General features: G+C 45.2%; 1 protein-coding gene across 4 annotated transcripts; it reads left to right on the top strand.

The window, feature by feature from the left end:
• Positions 1-8,881: 8,881 nt before the first annotated feature.
• Positions 8,882-14,166, top strand: LOC135376453 (uncharacterized). Of its 4 annotated transcripts, none has more exons than XM_064608961.1 (7): positions 8,882-9,206; positions 9,280-9,378; positions 9,447-9,527; positions 9,585-9,662; positions 12,727-12,795; positions 12,857-12,961; positions 13,506-14,166. In XM_064608961.1, exons 1-7 carry the CDS (start codon positions 9,005-9,007, stop codon positions 13,724-13,726), a joined length of 855 nt encoding a protein of 284 aa, XP_064465031.1. In that variant the 5' UTR covers positions 8,882-9,004; the 3' UTR covers positions 13,727-14,166. The 4 variants fall into 4 exon arrangements, with proteins under 4 accessions (XP_064465031.1, XP_064465033.1, XP_064465030.1 ...); XM_064608963.1 differs by having other exon boundaries at positions 9,444-9,527; positions 12,860-12,961; XM_064608960.1 differs by having other exon boundaries at positions 9,444-9,527.
• Positions 14,167-14,308: the final 142 nt, after the last annotated feature.

The following is a 14,308-nucleotide window of genomic DNA, read 5'->3' as shown; positions in this document are numbered from 1 at the left end:
GTTGTTTGAATGGCTAAGTCTAGTCCGTGATAGACCAAACTGCACCGAAAAAAATTGCTTCCTCCGGAACACAATATTTTGCGTCTCAATTGTGTGTTCTACGTAGAAACAGATTGAAGAAAATAAAAATTTGATTCAAATGAAAACAAAATAAAATTTTGATCTCCCGAGACTGCGTACCAGACGCTTGAAACATGCAAATTTTTGAGTTTTTCAGTGATGACCGTGAATGTGACCACGGAGCAACAGCATGTACGGGACACAGCCGGCGTGTATTCTGCGGCATGCAGGAGGCCACCTGCGGGCGATTGTCATTGGACTGTTCCTATTCCATTCTGCCGCTTAGCATAGTATAGCATAGTATAGCACCACACCTATGGCATATATGCAACATTTTGGCCGGTAGAATTTTTAGTTTTCACGTTTTCTGATCCCTGTTCTGGTATTTATTGCTCAGGTATCAACTAGGTGCTGCTGAACTCATATCTGCTTCAGAAAAGCATCTGCATGGATGCAGTAGAATGGATAAGCCACACTGAGTGGTTGGAACATCGTCTTTCGGCTTAGCGCTGCACAGGGACTGGGAGGTACCCGGGTTCGAATCCCGGTGCCGGCTGTGCTGTCTGGGGTTTTTCCTGGGTTTTCCTCAGACGCTTTCAGACATATGCCGGCACAGTTCCCCTAGAAGTCGGCCCAGGACGCACATTTCCCCAGGGCGTCAGTCGTGACGTTGCCCACATACGTGAGGCCGACAACGGCAAGCCCTTTCACCATCACCACCACCACCGCTGCACAGGTTCCTTTGTGATGGGTCAGTCTTGACAGATGACACTACACAAGCAGCAATAAGGGATATGGACATGCTTTCTGTCATGCTGGATGTGTGAAGTGTGTGAAGTGTGTGAACAGGCACACACATATGTGTGCCTGTGTAGTGAATCTACTGATCTACTATGAAATCTTCCACGTGAGACATCAGCTAACAGTGAATGCGAAGTTGCTTCGCTATATTACTCGAACTTCAGAAACAATGTTCATGTCAAGTTCGTGTTTGGCGCAGATACAGAAGACTGCATTATGTGTGATTTGGAAATACCAATCCCGAAAAATAAAGCACCTTATGCAACAGAAACAACACACTCTTAGCTCTTACTCTACCAAGGCCCAACGATTGGCCCGACGTCAGAGGTCACGTGAGTTTTTCCCAACAATAAAAATATACAATATACTACCAGCGCTGATACTCATACCTCATACTGATACCGCTGATACCACACGTTCATTCCCCCGACAGTCATATACTGTTTTCAGGCATCTGAAATCCAAAGTAACGTTACATTTCCAAGAACGGCTACAGGAGGTGAGTTGACACTCCTTGGTTGAAAGTCAAAAGTGCCGCGCGAAAAGTAATCGGAAACATATATGTAGTTGCTTTGTGTCGTGATCAAACCTGGCGAAAATTTTGAACTATACCAGTTATCGAACAGGGATTAGTTCCATCAACTAGTACCAGTTGGCCCAACCTGTTTCTGGCCAGTGTCAGTCCCAACGTCCCAGGGCACCAGCGGCTGTAAAAAAAAAAAAAGTAAAAATAGTAAAATGTAAACTGGTACCTGTTAGCCCATCTGGTTTCCAATTTCAAACAAGCGGGCACGCTTCATTGTTGAGCTAGGACAGTTTGTAGTGGTTCGACTTAGGGTGGTCCCTGTTCGAACAGCAAATGATATGAGCGATAACGATAACTGGTGCCCCTTTGCAGGATCGCCGTTCCCAAGAAAGGCAGATCCAAGTGCTAACTGCAATACGAAAATCATTTTTTTTTTAGTCAGATATTGTACATATTAATGTACATACATGGCTATGATAACACTATAAAATGACAGCAGTTCAGGAACTACAAAGCTATATGGAATAGATAATATTTCATGTTTGGTTGGTTCCTTGCTTGACCGCCTTGTGGACATCTTTGGCCATCCAACAGAGTTTTCGAGATGTTATTAACAGCACCCAATGGATCAATATTTTTCTTTGAGCCCTGGAAGGTTCAAATGGCACGAGGAAATATGCATAGAGCTGCAAGTGCAACATGTACTGCTTGCGACATCATCGCACCATGGTTTATTCCATCTCAAATCTCCAGGTGTTGCAAGATAATTTATTTAGAGTAAGAAGCACCAGTACTACCCAAAAGGGGTAGCACCCATTTTAAAGCCAGCAGCACCCTGCTTTAGAAGTTATGTTTGTTTACAAAACTCGTCTAAATTTTTATTTAAATAATGAGCGCCTACCACTCATTGACACGGTGCACATCTTTTAGGTGGTGTAGGACAGATACTTGTAAAAGAGAAAGTTATTCAAATGGTGCACCCGTTAGCAAATTATTTAGCGTGGGGATTTAACTGAAACACCCAGTATAGCAATGTAACATTGCGCCAACATTCACAGAAGAATACGATGTTACTTTTTAAGGAAACTTTTTTAAAAGACAGATACGATGTTAGTTTATGTGCTGTGTATCACATGTGCATATACAGGGTATTTATTTTGATTTGTTACACAGGGTTTTAATTTAAAAAAGAAAAGAACTAGCAGAGCAAATGAGATGTTTTAGCAGTTGGGTTTTATGGTCTGGCTGAGACACCCTCTCAAATAAAGCATGTAACTACAAGATGAGTAATTACGAAAAGTTCATTAATGAATTCTTTAATTAGGGGATTGGTGGTAGTCAAGGTCATGCTGAAGACTGGTATGTGCTGGGTTTGAATCCTATCCAGGACCAGTGGCGTAGGGGGTAGGGGGGCTGGATACGAAAATGCCCCCCCCGCTGATCCTGTGTCGACAACACACACATACTTGTGCACACTGCAAACGGTAACATCTCATTACGGCCAAAAGTCTCATTACGGCCGAAAATCCTTTAATCTCCAAGTGTCTCATTACGGCCAAAGTCTCAATACGGCCGATGGTAGTCTCATTTTGGCTGAAGATGTTTCATTACGGCCAAAAAAGGAACGAAAATAGTTGATTTGGACGTTCACAGTGCGATTACATGTATAGGCTGTCATGACCAATGAGGTGGTGTCACGAGATTGGAAGTATTTTGAAAAGCTCATATACTTTGAAAACCATTAAAGAGTGCTTCTTAGATAGACGCCAGGAACTGCAAGAACTTTTGCGATCGTCACACTTGTCCCCCCCCCCCCCCCCCCCAACATATATTATGTTCTCGGATTTGCATGATTTGTGTGGGTCGGTCCGTGGCAGGTAGGGGGGCTCCCCCCCCTCCAGGACGCCACTGTCCAGGACACATACTAGCCCCATCCCACCCCCCTGTCCCCCACTCCTTCCTGCTGGCCTCTGTCCATCTGGAGATCACGATGAGGGACTATCCTAGTTGAGAGCCATTCCACATATTAAAAAAATCCTGAAACATGCACATGCATGAGAATATCCACCCCCGAATTTGGCTTCGCAAATGAGCTAAAAACTGAAAATGTGTCGACTTGGAATGCAGGGGGCACATGTCTCGTTTCGCTTGAGATGGCCGTGTGATTTGGGGCAATGGAAATGCTTGGAGCGGGTGCCAACCTCCGGGCCAGATAAGCATCTGTGATAAGCCAGATAAGCGAAGGTGGTGTGCTTCTCAGCCGTGCTTTTTCGGTTTCAGCTCGTTTGCATGTCAAACATTTAGGGGTGGACACCTTCACGCACGCGGATGTTTCAGGACTTTTAAAATGTGGAATGACTTTCATCTAGGACAGTCTCTCATTCTGATCTCCCGCTTTTGCCTGAAAGCCCCTAATTAACGAGTTCACTAATCACTATTGAATTTTAGGCAATTACTCGTCCTGAAGCCGCGTATTTCATTCGATGGGATGTCAGTCTGGCCATAGAACTCAGCCGCAAAAATGGCACGTAATTTGCTTTGCTAGTTTTTTTTTTTATACAACTTCTGCAACAAATTCAAATAAAGTAGCTGTACATGACTTAGCAACGTACAAAAGCTTGGTTGACAGTGAAAGTCACGTGGATTCCAAATCCATGCTCACGACATTTTTATGTGCCATGCTGGGGAACATACACAGCAAAACACCAGAATAAAGCACATTCCTTTATTAGTAGTACGCGTCACTTTTAACTTTCAAGAGGGCTTTAGTTGCACTCATTTTCTTAAAGGGCTTAGGGAGGGAGGTCATGTTTTTGCAAATGAAGCATGCTGCATCCGATTTAAACCCCCCTGATTCCTCTTCTTTTTGCAGGTAGCACCAGCTTCCGAGAAGCAAAAGAAACTTGGAGAAGGAGGAAATATTTGAAACAAACTAGAATAAACTGGCACTCTCTGAGTACTTTGATACAGATCCATTGCTGCCTCCTCTTCTACGCACACACAGCAGTAAGCTGGAATAGAGCACTGAGGTACCAAGTATGGTATCATTCATATGTCTGAGCTGCCAATGCAGGTTTGCTTCTAAGCGCAACCTTCAGAGACACGCGAGGATATGTGGAACTCAAAATACCTGCAGCAGAAGGTACAATTGGCAATGCCCAGTACCAAAATGCAACCTTGCATTTTACCATGCAACTAACCTAGCAGAACATACGGTGCATTGTCATGATGGGCTGCAGGTTCAAACAGAGACACACCATTTCGACTCTTATGCCAGCTTTCAACAATGGAAGGAAGGTGTGCAAGATGCGTGTGGCTATGGTTATATTATGCAGTCTGTCAAAAAGCATGCTGCTTCCCTGAAGCCAGAAGCTTCGGAAGGGCCTATCGCTTCCCTGAAGCCAGAAGCTTCGGAAGGGCCTATCGCTTCCGTGAAGCCAGAAGCTTCGGAAGGGCCTATCGCTTCCCTGAAGCCACAAGCTTCAGAAGGCCAGATCGTTTCCCTGAAGCCACAAGCTTCAGAAGGGCTTCTCATTCAGCAGCGCCATGAGCATCATATTTGCCAAACACAAGCTTATGTCCGAGAGCGAAAAACCATGCGGAGGAATACCAAGGGAATCGTCGCCACCGGTATTCCCTGCACGTCTAGGATGAATGTGACGGTGAAGAGAAATGGGCAAGTCAGCGTAAACTACATTGCGACACATAGTCACGAGCTGCAGGAAAACACCCCTCGTTGCCGCAAATCACATGCAGTGTAGAGATGGGTGAAGACCCAACTTGCTCTGGGTACTTTGCCAGTGTCGTCACTCGGGGTGAGACAAGCAGTGTCACGCCGTGACAAACGTGTGTACAAAGGAGCAGCAAACAACCCTGATGAATTGTGCCAATTCGGTTTGTGTGCGTGGACTACATTCACGGGACTGACAGGTACCAGTATCCCCTACTGAACATTGTTGTACTCGATGAGAGGGGAAAAGGGTACCCTGTAGCGCGCTTCATTTACAATAAAATGTCAACAGATACTATGAGTATGTTCTTTGCATCTGTGAAAGGGAAGTGCCCAGACCTTGTCTTCAATGCAGTAATGGCTGACGATGAGGCCAGCTACATGAAGACACTAACGAGCGTTTTTAAAGGTCAAGAAATAAAGCACATCCTGTGCCACTTTCACGTGAAGAATGCGTGGCACTGAAAGCTTAATGTTACAGCAAGAAAGTTTTTTTTTTTTCCTTTGATTGGGTGTTAGCGCCGCGAAGCAACTGTGGCTATGAGCGACGTACAGATGTGGACAGACGGAGAGAGGATAGCAGGAAGGAGTGGGGGGACAGGGGGGTTAGTATGCGTCCTGGGCCGACTTCAGGGGGAACTGTGCCGACATTCGTCTGGAAAGTCTTCGGAAAACCCAGGGAAAACCTCAGACAGCACAGCCGGCGGTAGGATTCGAACCCACCACCTCCCAGTCTTCAGCACGACCTTGGTTACCACCAACGAGCGGACGCCTTAGCCCACTCGGCCATGCCGCTGGTATCGGCAAGAAAGTGCAAAAGCACAAAAGCTGAAATTGTGAGGCTACTTGATGCCATCCTTAGAGAGGAAAATGAGACAAAGTGTGCTGACCTTTGCAAATCTTTTGTCAGCTACACGAGTGAAGTAGACAAAGAATTTGCTGATTACTTTGTGAAGCAGTATATCAGTAGGGTGGAAGAGTGTCTCATATGTCTCATAGAATGTTCCCACATGGCTGTACAGACACAAATAACCACGCAGAAAGCTTTCACGGCATTCTATAAAGCGAAAGTACCTGCAGAGAAAGAGCAACATCAGAACTGAAGGGCTGGTTGCAGCACTACTAGATGTTGAGCGCGACTGGTACCATGACCGGAGGAGGCATTTGTTGTCCGAGCTCCAACAGAAAGTTGGAATGACAGGAAAGAAAGAGGAGGATACGCCACAGTCGAGGAATGAAAATTCCTGATGAGGATGTCGTAAGAGTAGGAGAGTCTGCGTGGACAGCGAAATCACAGTCAAGCAGAAACCACTATGGTGTAGTGGCACACCAATCGGACGCAGCACCGTGTACGCAAGACTTTTGCTACAACTGCTGCTTGCCTGCAATGCCTGTGTGCAGGCCTCTCTGCCGCCACATGTACTCGTGCAGCTGTAATGAAGTTAACTCTGTGCAAACACATTCACAAGGTTCACAGTAATAACAGTGCTCAGTCGCTACACACACAACAGGAAGTATTGAACTACGGTAGAAGTGTTTTTTTCCGTGTGGAAAATATTTTAGAGTTTTCGAGCAGAGCTGCTTTGAGGATCGATTCGCGAGAACCTAAATTCGCGACACAGGTTTCCGGGAGTGCTTTGCTCTCGCATATCGTGCCGCCGTCAATACTCTGGCATATTTCGGCACGTACTAAGACATCCGTTGTTCACGTGGATTGCGCATTCTAGGGCTGTTCCTTTCTTCTCCTCACAGAGATGGGAGGAAAGGCCCTTTCAAATGGCCTTTAGGGACCCTGTAGGAGGCCATAGTACTGACCGTGTGCAAGTTAGCCAGTTTATTTTAGCAGTTCTTATTAATTATCACTCGGGGCACTGACCAGTTCGGTTGAGATGTGGTACTGTCATTCAAGCTGGTTTTGAGAATGCGGGGAAAGGCATGTTCTGGCTTCGTGGTATATTGCATGTATAGTGCAAAGCGTTTATAGGAGTAAAAAAAGCATGATGAATTTTCATTTCTTTTCATCTTGCCTGATGGGATAAAACATTCTTCTGCGCTTGCTTAAACTGCCTACACTACATGGAGTAGAAAGGGCCAGGTAGTCGCGGTATAGCGTCGAACGCCGAACAATTTTCCCCCTCATATGGCCAGAGTTATTCGCGGGAACTTAAATTCGCGATTCTGGAGGTGTGCGCGAAAAATACTTCCGCGCGAAGAAAACCACTTCTACAGCACGCAATTCGTCGGTGAGCATCACATATACCTACTGCAACCCAGACAAGGACAGCACAAATGCGGACAGATATGACTGGCAGTCGAGTGTAAGGGACAAATTCGAGAAACTCGAATCCTACATGAGCAATGCAACTGTTTCTGAGACACTGGGGCAGAACATTCCGTAGGTCCATACATACAATGCTGGCAGAGTGCGAGGTGTTGATGACAGAGGGGGCCCTACACAATGTACCTGAAACGAAGTGCTGGTTGCTTCCTGCTGCAAAAAAGATGGAAAAGCAGGTGACATTCAATGATGCCTGTAAAAGTAAACTAAAATGAAAGCTTGAAGCAGGAGTACTGGAGCTGAGAGAACTCGAGTAAAAGTAATGAGAGTACTGATAACTTTCCAATAAGCTCTAGTTATACAAATACAGGTAGTGAAGTGATGCTTGTGTTCAGAGAGCCTGAAAACATATTCATTAGGCTTGTGGAACTCGTGTCTCTGTGGATACTTCAACTGATGAGTCCGAGGAAGCCATGCTGCAGATGGATGACAGGCTCTTTCGAAAAGGTCACCTCTTTGATTCGATAACTGAAGCATTCTTAATGAAACTGAGCATAAAGTTTCCACATCATACTTGGTACCTCTCCTCAGTGAAGAGAATGAGGCACATTTGCTTGAAGAGTGTGTGCTTGTAACTGCATCAATGGAAGGAAGGAATATGCTCTTCATTCCATATTGCAGACAAGATGGAACATCGGCAATGTTTACTGTTCTGCCAGATATTCACAAAGTTCTGATTTTTGACCCCCAGGGTGACAAAATGTCAGAGGAGGAGATGACGAGCATAGTGTTCTCCCACTTGAAGAGTTTTCTTGTGCACTTGTTCTTTAGAGATATCTGGAAGCTTGAGAAAGTACATCAAATTGGGACCGAACAAGGCAATGATGGAGTTACAGTGTGCTGGTCTGCCGAACAGATGGCGCAATGTCAAACAGACAAACACGCTCTGGGCAAGTGGGCAAGTGTGACACCACAAGAATGCGTCACCACATATTCCAGAGGGTTCCTTTGAAAGCGAAACTTTCTGAATTTGCATTTTGCTCCTGCAATAGTTTCGGAAATCTTCTGAATTCTCTTTTTCGCGTGCAGCTCGACGATCGCGTTTCGCTCGTTATTGATAGTTACCTCTCGGGGAAACAACAAAAAAAGAAATATGAGCATGTAAAATATGAAGTTCATGATGTCTGAAAAACATCCGAGTATGCATACATTGCTATAAAGTTGGCATTTTTGAGCAGGAATTATATATTGATTTCCTGTGAATCTTCTTTATCACAACACCTGTTAGAGCGCTGAAACATGGAGAGCTAGCTTTCCCTCAACACTTCTCATTACTTCTGTCACTTCAGTGATGATTTCCATGACCTACTACTATACTAGTATAGAGTAGGTCGTGATGATTTCTATGCTTCTGTGGAAAAGGCACGTGGGAAAAGGAAAAGGGTTGGTGATGTTGCCAATGTTGCCAAGACGCGCATGCGCGCAACCCAAGGGCGGCCGCCATTTTAGTTGGGAGGAAAACATTGTACTGTTTTGAACTGCTCGTGTATTTTGTGGTTCTCGTACTGTAGGCTGCTGTAGGCTTTGTTGTTGCGGCTTGACACTCAGAATGCCTGAGCAATGTTGCGTCGTCCGTTGCCGGAACATGAAAGGCATAAGTGCCGGTGTGCGGTTCTTCAGGTTCCCACTAGAGAAGCGTCACCGAAGGAAGCGTGAGTTGTGGATTGCAGCTATTGGGCGCAAGAAGAAAGACGGTTCGGCGTGGATGCCGACAAAGAGTTCACGTGTGTGCGGAGTTCATTTTCTGAAAGGTATGTTACGGATTTTGGCGTAACGGCTAGCATTTTACCGACGTTGCTGACTGTAAACGCATACTGGTTTCAGGTGAGCCGTCTTCCGTACCGTCAGACCCGGACTACGTGCCAAACGTGTTCGGAGTTCCACCGACGCCTTACGGCCCTGGGAAACGTGTAGTGAATGACAGTAAGTTAGTTCTACGCCAGAAACTTCTTCCGGTACCGACTTTTTTCCGATTTGAACTTCCAAAGCAGACACGGCGGAAGTCCCAATTCTCGCAAGTAACGTGCCTGCGATTCACGTGGAAGAACCGAAAAGACAACCATTATGTAGAGGTGTGTGCTGCAAAACAAGCAGATGGTTGCGTCATCAATTGCTTTTCTTTTTTTTAGTGACAAACGGAGAGAACAGGGAGGGCCACCAGTGCTCTGACCAAGACGGGCTCTGCAATAATGATCACTCTTACACAAGTATGTAACCATTTATTTGGTATTAGTCTCGTATATATGGGGCTATTTAACCATAGAAATGTATGCATACCATAATTTCATACGTATTAGGCACGGCTTATGCGAGATTTTTTATTCTTCTTTCTCACGGGCACTCTGCTGCTTATCCACCGGTGCGACATGTCTCATGATTATTTTTCCCTGGTATTTTCCCCATACGCTGGTTTTACCGAGAGGGCCAACTGTGTCTCCGGAACAGTACCACCAGCTCTCACCAACTGCCTATAGAGCACATAGTACAGGCAAATTCACACAACTCTGGGCACACGACCAATGAGAATGCAGCGATTGCTCAGTGAATCCTCCAGTTGGAAATCTTTCCGTCCGGCTTGCAGCCCGACAGTACTGGCTGTTGCTGACTTCTGCTTTCCATACTCGTCTGTACCGGCTACCCCTGACCTCTAAGTCTACCAGCTTTTATGCACGCCATAAAGTTATTTCGTGATTCCCAAACAACTGTGAAGAACTCTGAACAAAAGTGTCGTAATGAACAGAGATTTATTTGAATCATTATACTGACACAATCGGCAGGTTGACGTATATACACGCACTGAGCATACTGAGTCCATTGCGTAGCGCTTCCTAGCACACTGGAATAAAGTTCAAACTTGCAAAGCACACATATCGGCACAGCATATTCCCAGCAGCAATGAACAACAGTCACTTGATCATCTTGTCCTTGCCTGCCACAGGTCAAACATAAAATGCTGCTGCTTCATGAATCCTATTTTCTTGTCACCGCTATGCAGATCTGACGGCGCTCGAACACGTTCATCGAGCCAGAATTCACGACAACACTTCAGTTTGAAATCCGATTGCCTGTTCGTAGACCGATGCTTGTGCCGAGAAACAGAAGGACACGATCAAAAACACCATAACACACGGATAAGACAGCGAGCGCACTTGCCTCCCAACGAGAGACACCGCCAACCCGGCATCCGCCGTTTAAATTTCGAATGGAGCCGCCGAGGGAGTACGTAACACGCAGACGAGAAAGCGTGAAATGACCTTTTCAAATTCCGGCAACCAACCCGGACACGCTTGTGGCGTCTGACCAATAAAAAGGCACGGATTGTTCCATGCGCAGTAACACGCATTTTGATGCAGATGCTGCGAGGGCTGTGGGGGGCTGGTACCGCTCCTGCAATGCACGAACAATGCGTAAGAGGGGTGCGTCCACATTCGAGTGGACTGACCTTCCTGGTGCCTTCCCTCAAGCAGTTTTTATGAAAGTGGTGACAGTGATTCATGTCTTCAGCAAAGCCACTGACGCCGTCGATCCATGAGAAACACCCAGCAAGAGCACAATCCGATCTTGGTAGAACACCAGAACTGACCTCCTTTGTTGTACACCATGTCGACTCCTGTGTATGGACCAGAGGGTCTATGGCCTTTCATGACCTCCTTTCACCACAGATCAGTTGCCTCATATTGACCGCGGCTTATCTGCCCCAAAATTTTCTTAACGTTCCTAAAAACGGGCCCTGCGGCTTATACACATACTTTGTTATACAGGGTGTCCCAGAAAACGTGTCATTGCATTATAATAAAAAAACTAAGCCACCTAGAATCATGCGGTTAACAGCATTTGTTCTTATTAGGAGTTTGCCACCTCCTGATGTGAATGTCATCTATCGTAAGTTTACTTATGTAAATATTTGCGAACTGAACTCGTAAATGTGTTAAGTGAAGGTCGCTTTTTTACCCCACCAATATGAAGCGCGTGTCGAATTCACCCAAATTCCCGATAAGTGACAGTGATATTCATGAAGTATCCCATGCAAAAAATAGCCGAACATTATGCTTTTCTGAGCACCGGACCATAACACACGATGACTTTTTGAGCGCAATCGCTCGCAGTCCGACGAAAGGAGGCTCCAAAGCCAGCCCACAGAGTGATAGTAGAAAAAGTAGCAGTTCCTAAAATTGGGAGAGGGAAAGCATTATCCCAGCGAAAGTCGGACGCGATAAGCCACGCCTGTGTTATCTCTTTCTGCGATGCTGGGGTGGGCTGGGTTTTCAACCTCCTTTCGTCGGACTGACAAAGACTACGCCGAAAAGTTCACCGTGCGTTATCCTGTGGGAGCTCCGTAGAGCACGATGTTCGGCTATTTTTTCCGATGGGATAGCTCCTGAATATCCCTGTCAATTATCATTAATTTACATAAATTAGACACACTTTTCACATTGGTGGGGCAAAAAGTCACCTTTACTTGGCAAATTTCCGACTTAAGCAATCCGCTTGCATTGAACGAGTTCAGAAAAGGTTTATTAGATTTGTATATGACAAGTTCCATTTTCCAAATGTTTAATTTTTGTATGAGACAAAGCTATTCCAGCTAAAAATTCACAACCTGCAATGCAGAAGACAGCATCGCGACTTGATGTTCTTACACAGAATTATTCACGGAAACGTTGACTCTGAGTTTTTAATCGTTTTAGTAAATGTTCACGTTCCGTCAGGCGAACTCGTGTGGCCTTTCTATCCCCATGCTCCATGCGAATGCTGCCTATTGACTAGGATGCAAGGCACATACAATGAATTCTTTTCACGGAATGATGATGTTGACATTTTCCGGTCAACTGCTAAGTTTAAGAGTGTATTAATGTCTATGTAACCATAACTGTTGTTATAGCACTTTGAATCTTGGGCTTTGTTGGAGGTTTTATTACTTTTATGTGTTTTTTGTGTTTGGTGCACCACCACGTTAGGCTCAACCGCCATTGGTGGGCACCAAAGTACAAATAAATAAATAAAAATAAATAAGCTCGCAAAAATTTGCATAATTAAACTTACGTTACGCGACATTCACACGAGGAGGTGGCAAAAACCCAGTAAGAACAACTGCCGTTGACAGCATGACTCAGGGTGGTGTAGTTTGTTTATTATAATTCAATCACACGTTTTCTGGGACACCTTGTACATTACTGTACTTGATGCGATGCCTAGCTCGTGGTGCCAGGTATCGCTTCTGCTTGTGATGATAGTGTCTCAGTGCTGTGTGTAAACAGTAAAGTATTACAGGAACGTCTCGTGGCAGGCCCGAAATATTGCGGCATATACTGTGTCCAGAAGAGGAAGTATGCAGTGATGGCAAGTTTTTTTATAGAATGTTGCGAAAGAATCCTTTTTTATTGTGCACACCCTCTTACAGCAGTGATTCATTCTTCACCAAATGACTCGGAAGAACCGCTCTCCCTTGTGACCACGGTCTCACCACAGATTACGTCACACTCGCAAGGGGATGTACGTAGTCGAGGTGAGTTCTATCTTAAATAACGAAAGACGTTGCTTTTCAGCGAACCTTTTTTTTACGGTCATGGTGCATTCTCCTTCACAACATTCTGCTGCTGGAATTGATGGTATGGCTTAGCAGGGAGGATGGGGAGCCATCTGTTTTGAGTCCTTATGGCTTTGGCTTAAGGCACTCAGACTGGGCAACTTCCTCTCGCCTGCCCATTAGCACCAAATGCTCGCAACCAGCAAAAATATTCCTATGGATGTCAAAATGGTATAGATGAAGGCAAGCCAGGGGATGAACTCCACACTGAAAATGTCCGAGCAATGGGAGAAAGGCAAGAGCACACGAAAATGGTTAAAAATTAAATTAAAGCAAGAGCACACACCCTGAAGCACTCAAACCAGCAGAAGTTTGTTGTACGAGTATAATTTTATTGTAGACGTAAAACCAAGGTGACTGTATAAGGCGAATATGACAGCTTGTAAGAGGTTGCTATAATGTGGACTTTCACTTTCACGCTGTGAAATTATGCTGTGCATCTACATTCTTCTGTTTCTTGCAGATGTGTCGAGTCATTGTGTTCGGGACCAGCTGTTACAACTCGAGCGAAGGCTTTCTGCAGCAAATGCACGAGAGGAGGAACTGCAGAGACAGGTGCAGTACTGGAAATCGGAATACGACAGACTGAAGAGCTCTTTGTCAACTCTGGAGAACATGGGCAGGGAAGGTTTTCAGTACTACTCGGTACAGTATCGGTGGGGCTCGCCAGCACCCTGTAAATAGAACCGTCACGTAGCAGTGGGAACATTTCTAACCTGATGACATTTTAGATAACGAGAGCTTCAAACATTCCCCCTCTATAGGCATATGATACTGCATCTTGGTATGGCACCACCTATAGTATTTGCAGGAGGGCATATCTGCACATGAGGTCTTGGAGAGGGCAGCAATGTGTTGACACATTTCGCTTAAGTTTTAAAAGAGAATAACACACATACACACAGAAATTCAGTGCTATTGGAAGTATCGATTTGCGCAGATTGCTCAGGAACCATTTGCAATGAAGTGATCCTTATGATAGTGATGACACAGTGGAGTGTGAAGGCGGAATAATCATGCTGGGCATGCTGACGTCTAGTTTTTTTTACGTTACCCTCGCTGTACATAACTAGTAATGTCGTGCCAGGCAGTGCATGATAATAAAGCTACGATACAACACAGTATTCTGGAAGTTTGGTTACTCCTTCAGTGTTTCCTTCGACTCTTTACAAGGCAATTGGTCTTATTTGTGCATTAACGCTTTGCTAGTATGATAAGAGGTGCCTCAACAGTCTTGACTGTTTCCTCTCACATTACGGGTGACAT

Source organism: Ornithodoros turicata, unplaced genomic scaffold (assembly GCF_037126465.1).
Source record: "Ornithodoros turicata isolate Travis unplaced genomic scaffold, ASM3712646v1 ctg00001099.1, whole genome shotgun sequence".
Taxonomy (NCBI): Eukaryota; Metazoa; Arthropoda; class Arachnida; order Ixodida; family Argasidae; genus Ornithodoros; species Ornithodoros turicata.
This window is presented reverse-complemented; position numbering and strand designations above follow the sequence as displayed.

What these genes read in the sequence shown, in the direction of transcription:
- LOC135376453 (XM_064608960.1), top strand. Translation starts at nt 9,005, where the DNA reads ATGCCTGAGCAATGTTGCGTCGTCCGTTGCCGGAACATGAAAGGCATA. An exon ending in GAAACGTGTAGTGAATGACA is followed by an intron (nt 9,379 to 9,443) that starts GTAAGTTAGTTC and finishes GAACTTCCAAAG; the next exon opens with CAGACACGGCGGAAGTCCCA. An exon ending in AAGACAACCATTATGTAGAG is followed by an intron (nt 9,528 to 9,584) that starts GTGTGTGCTGCA and finishes TCTTTTTTTTAG; the next exon opens with TGACAAACGGAGAGAACAGG.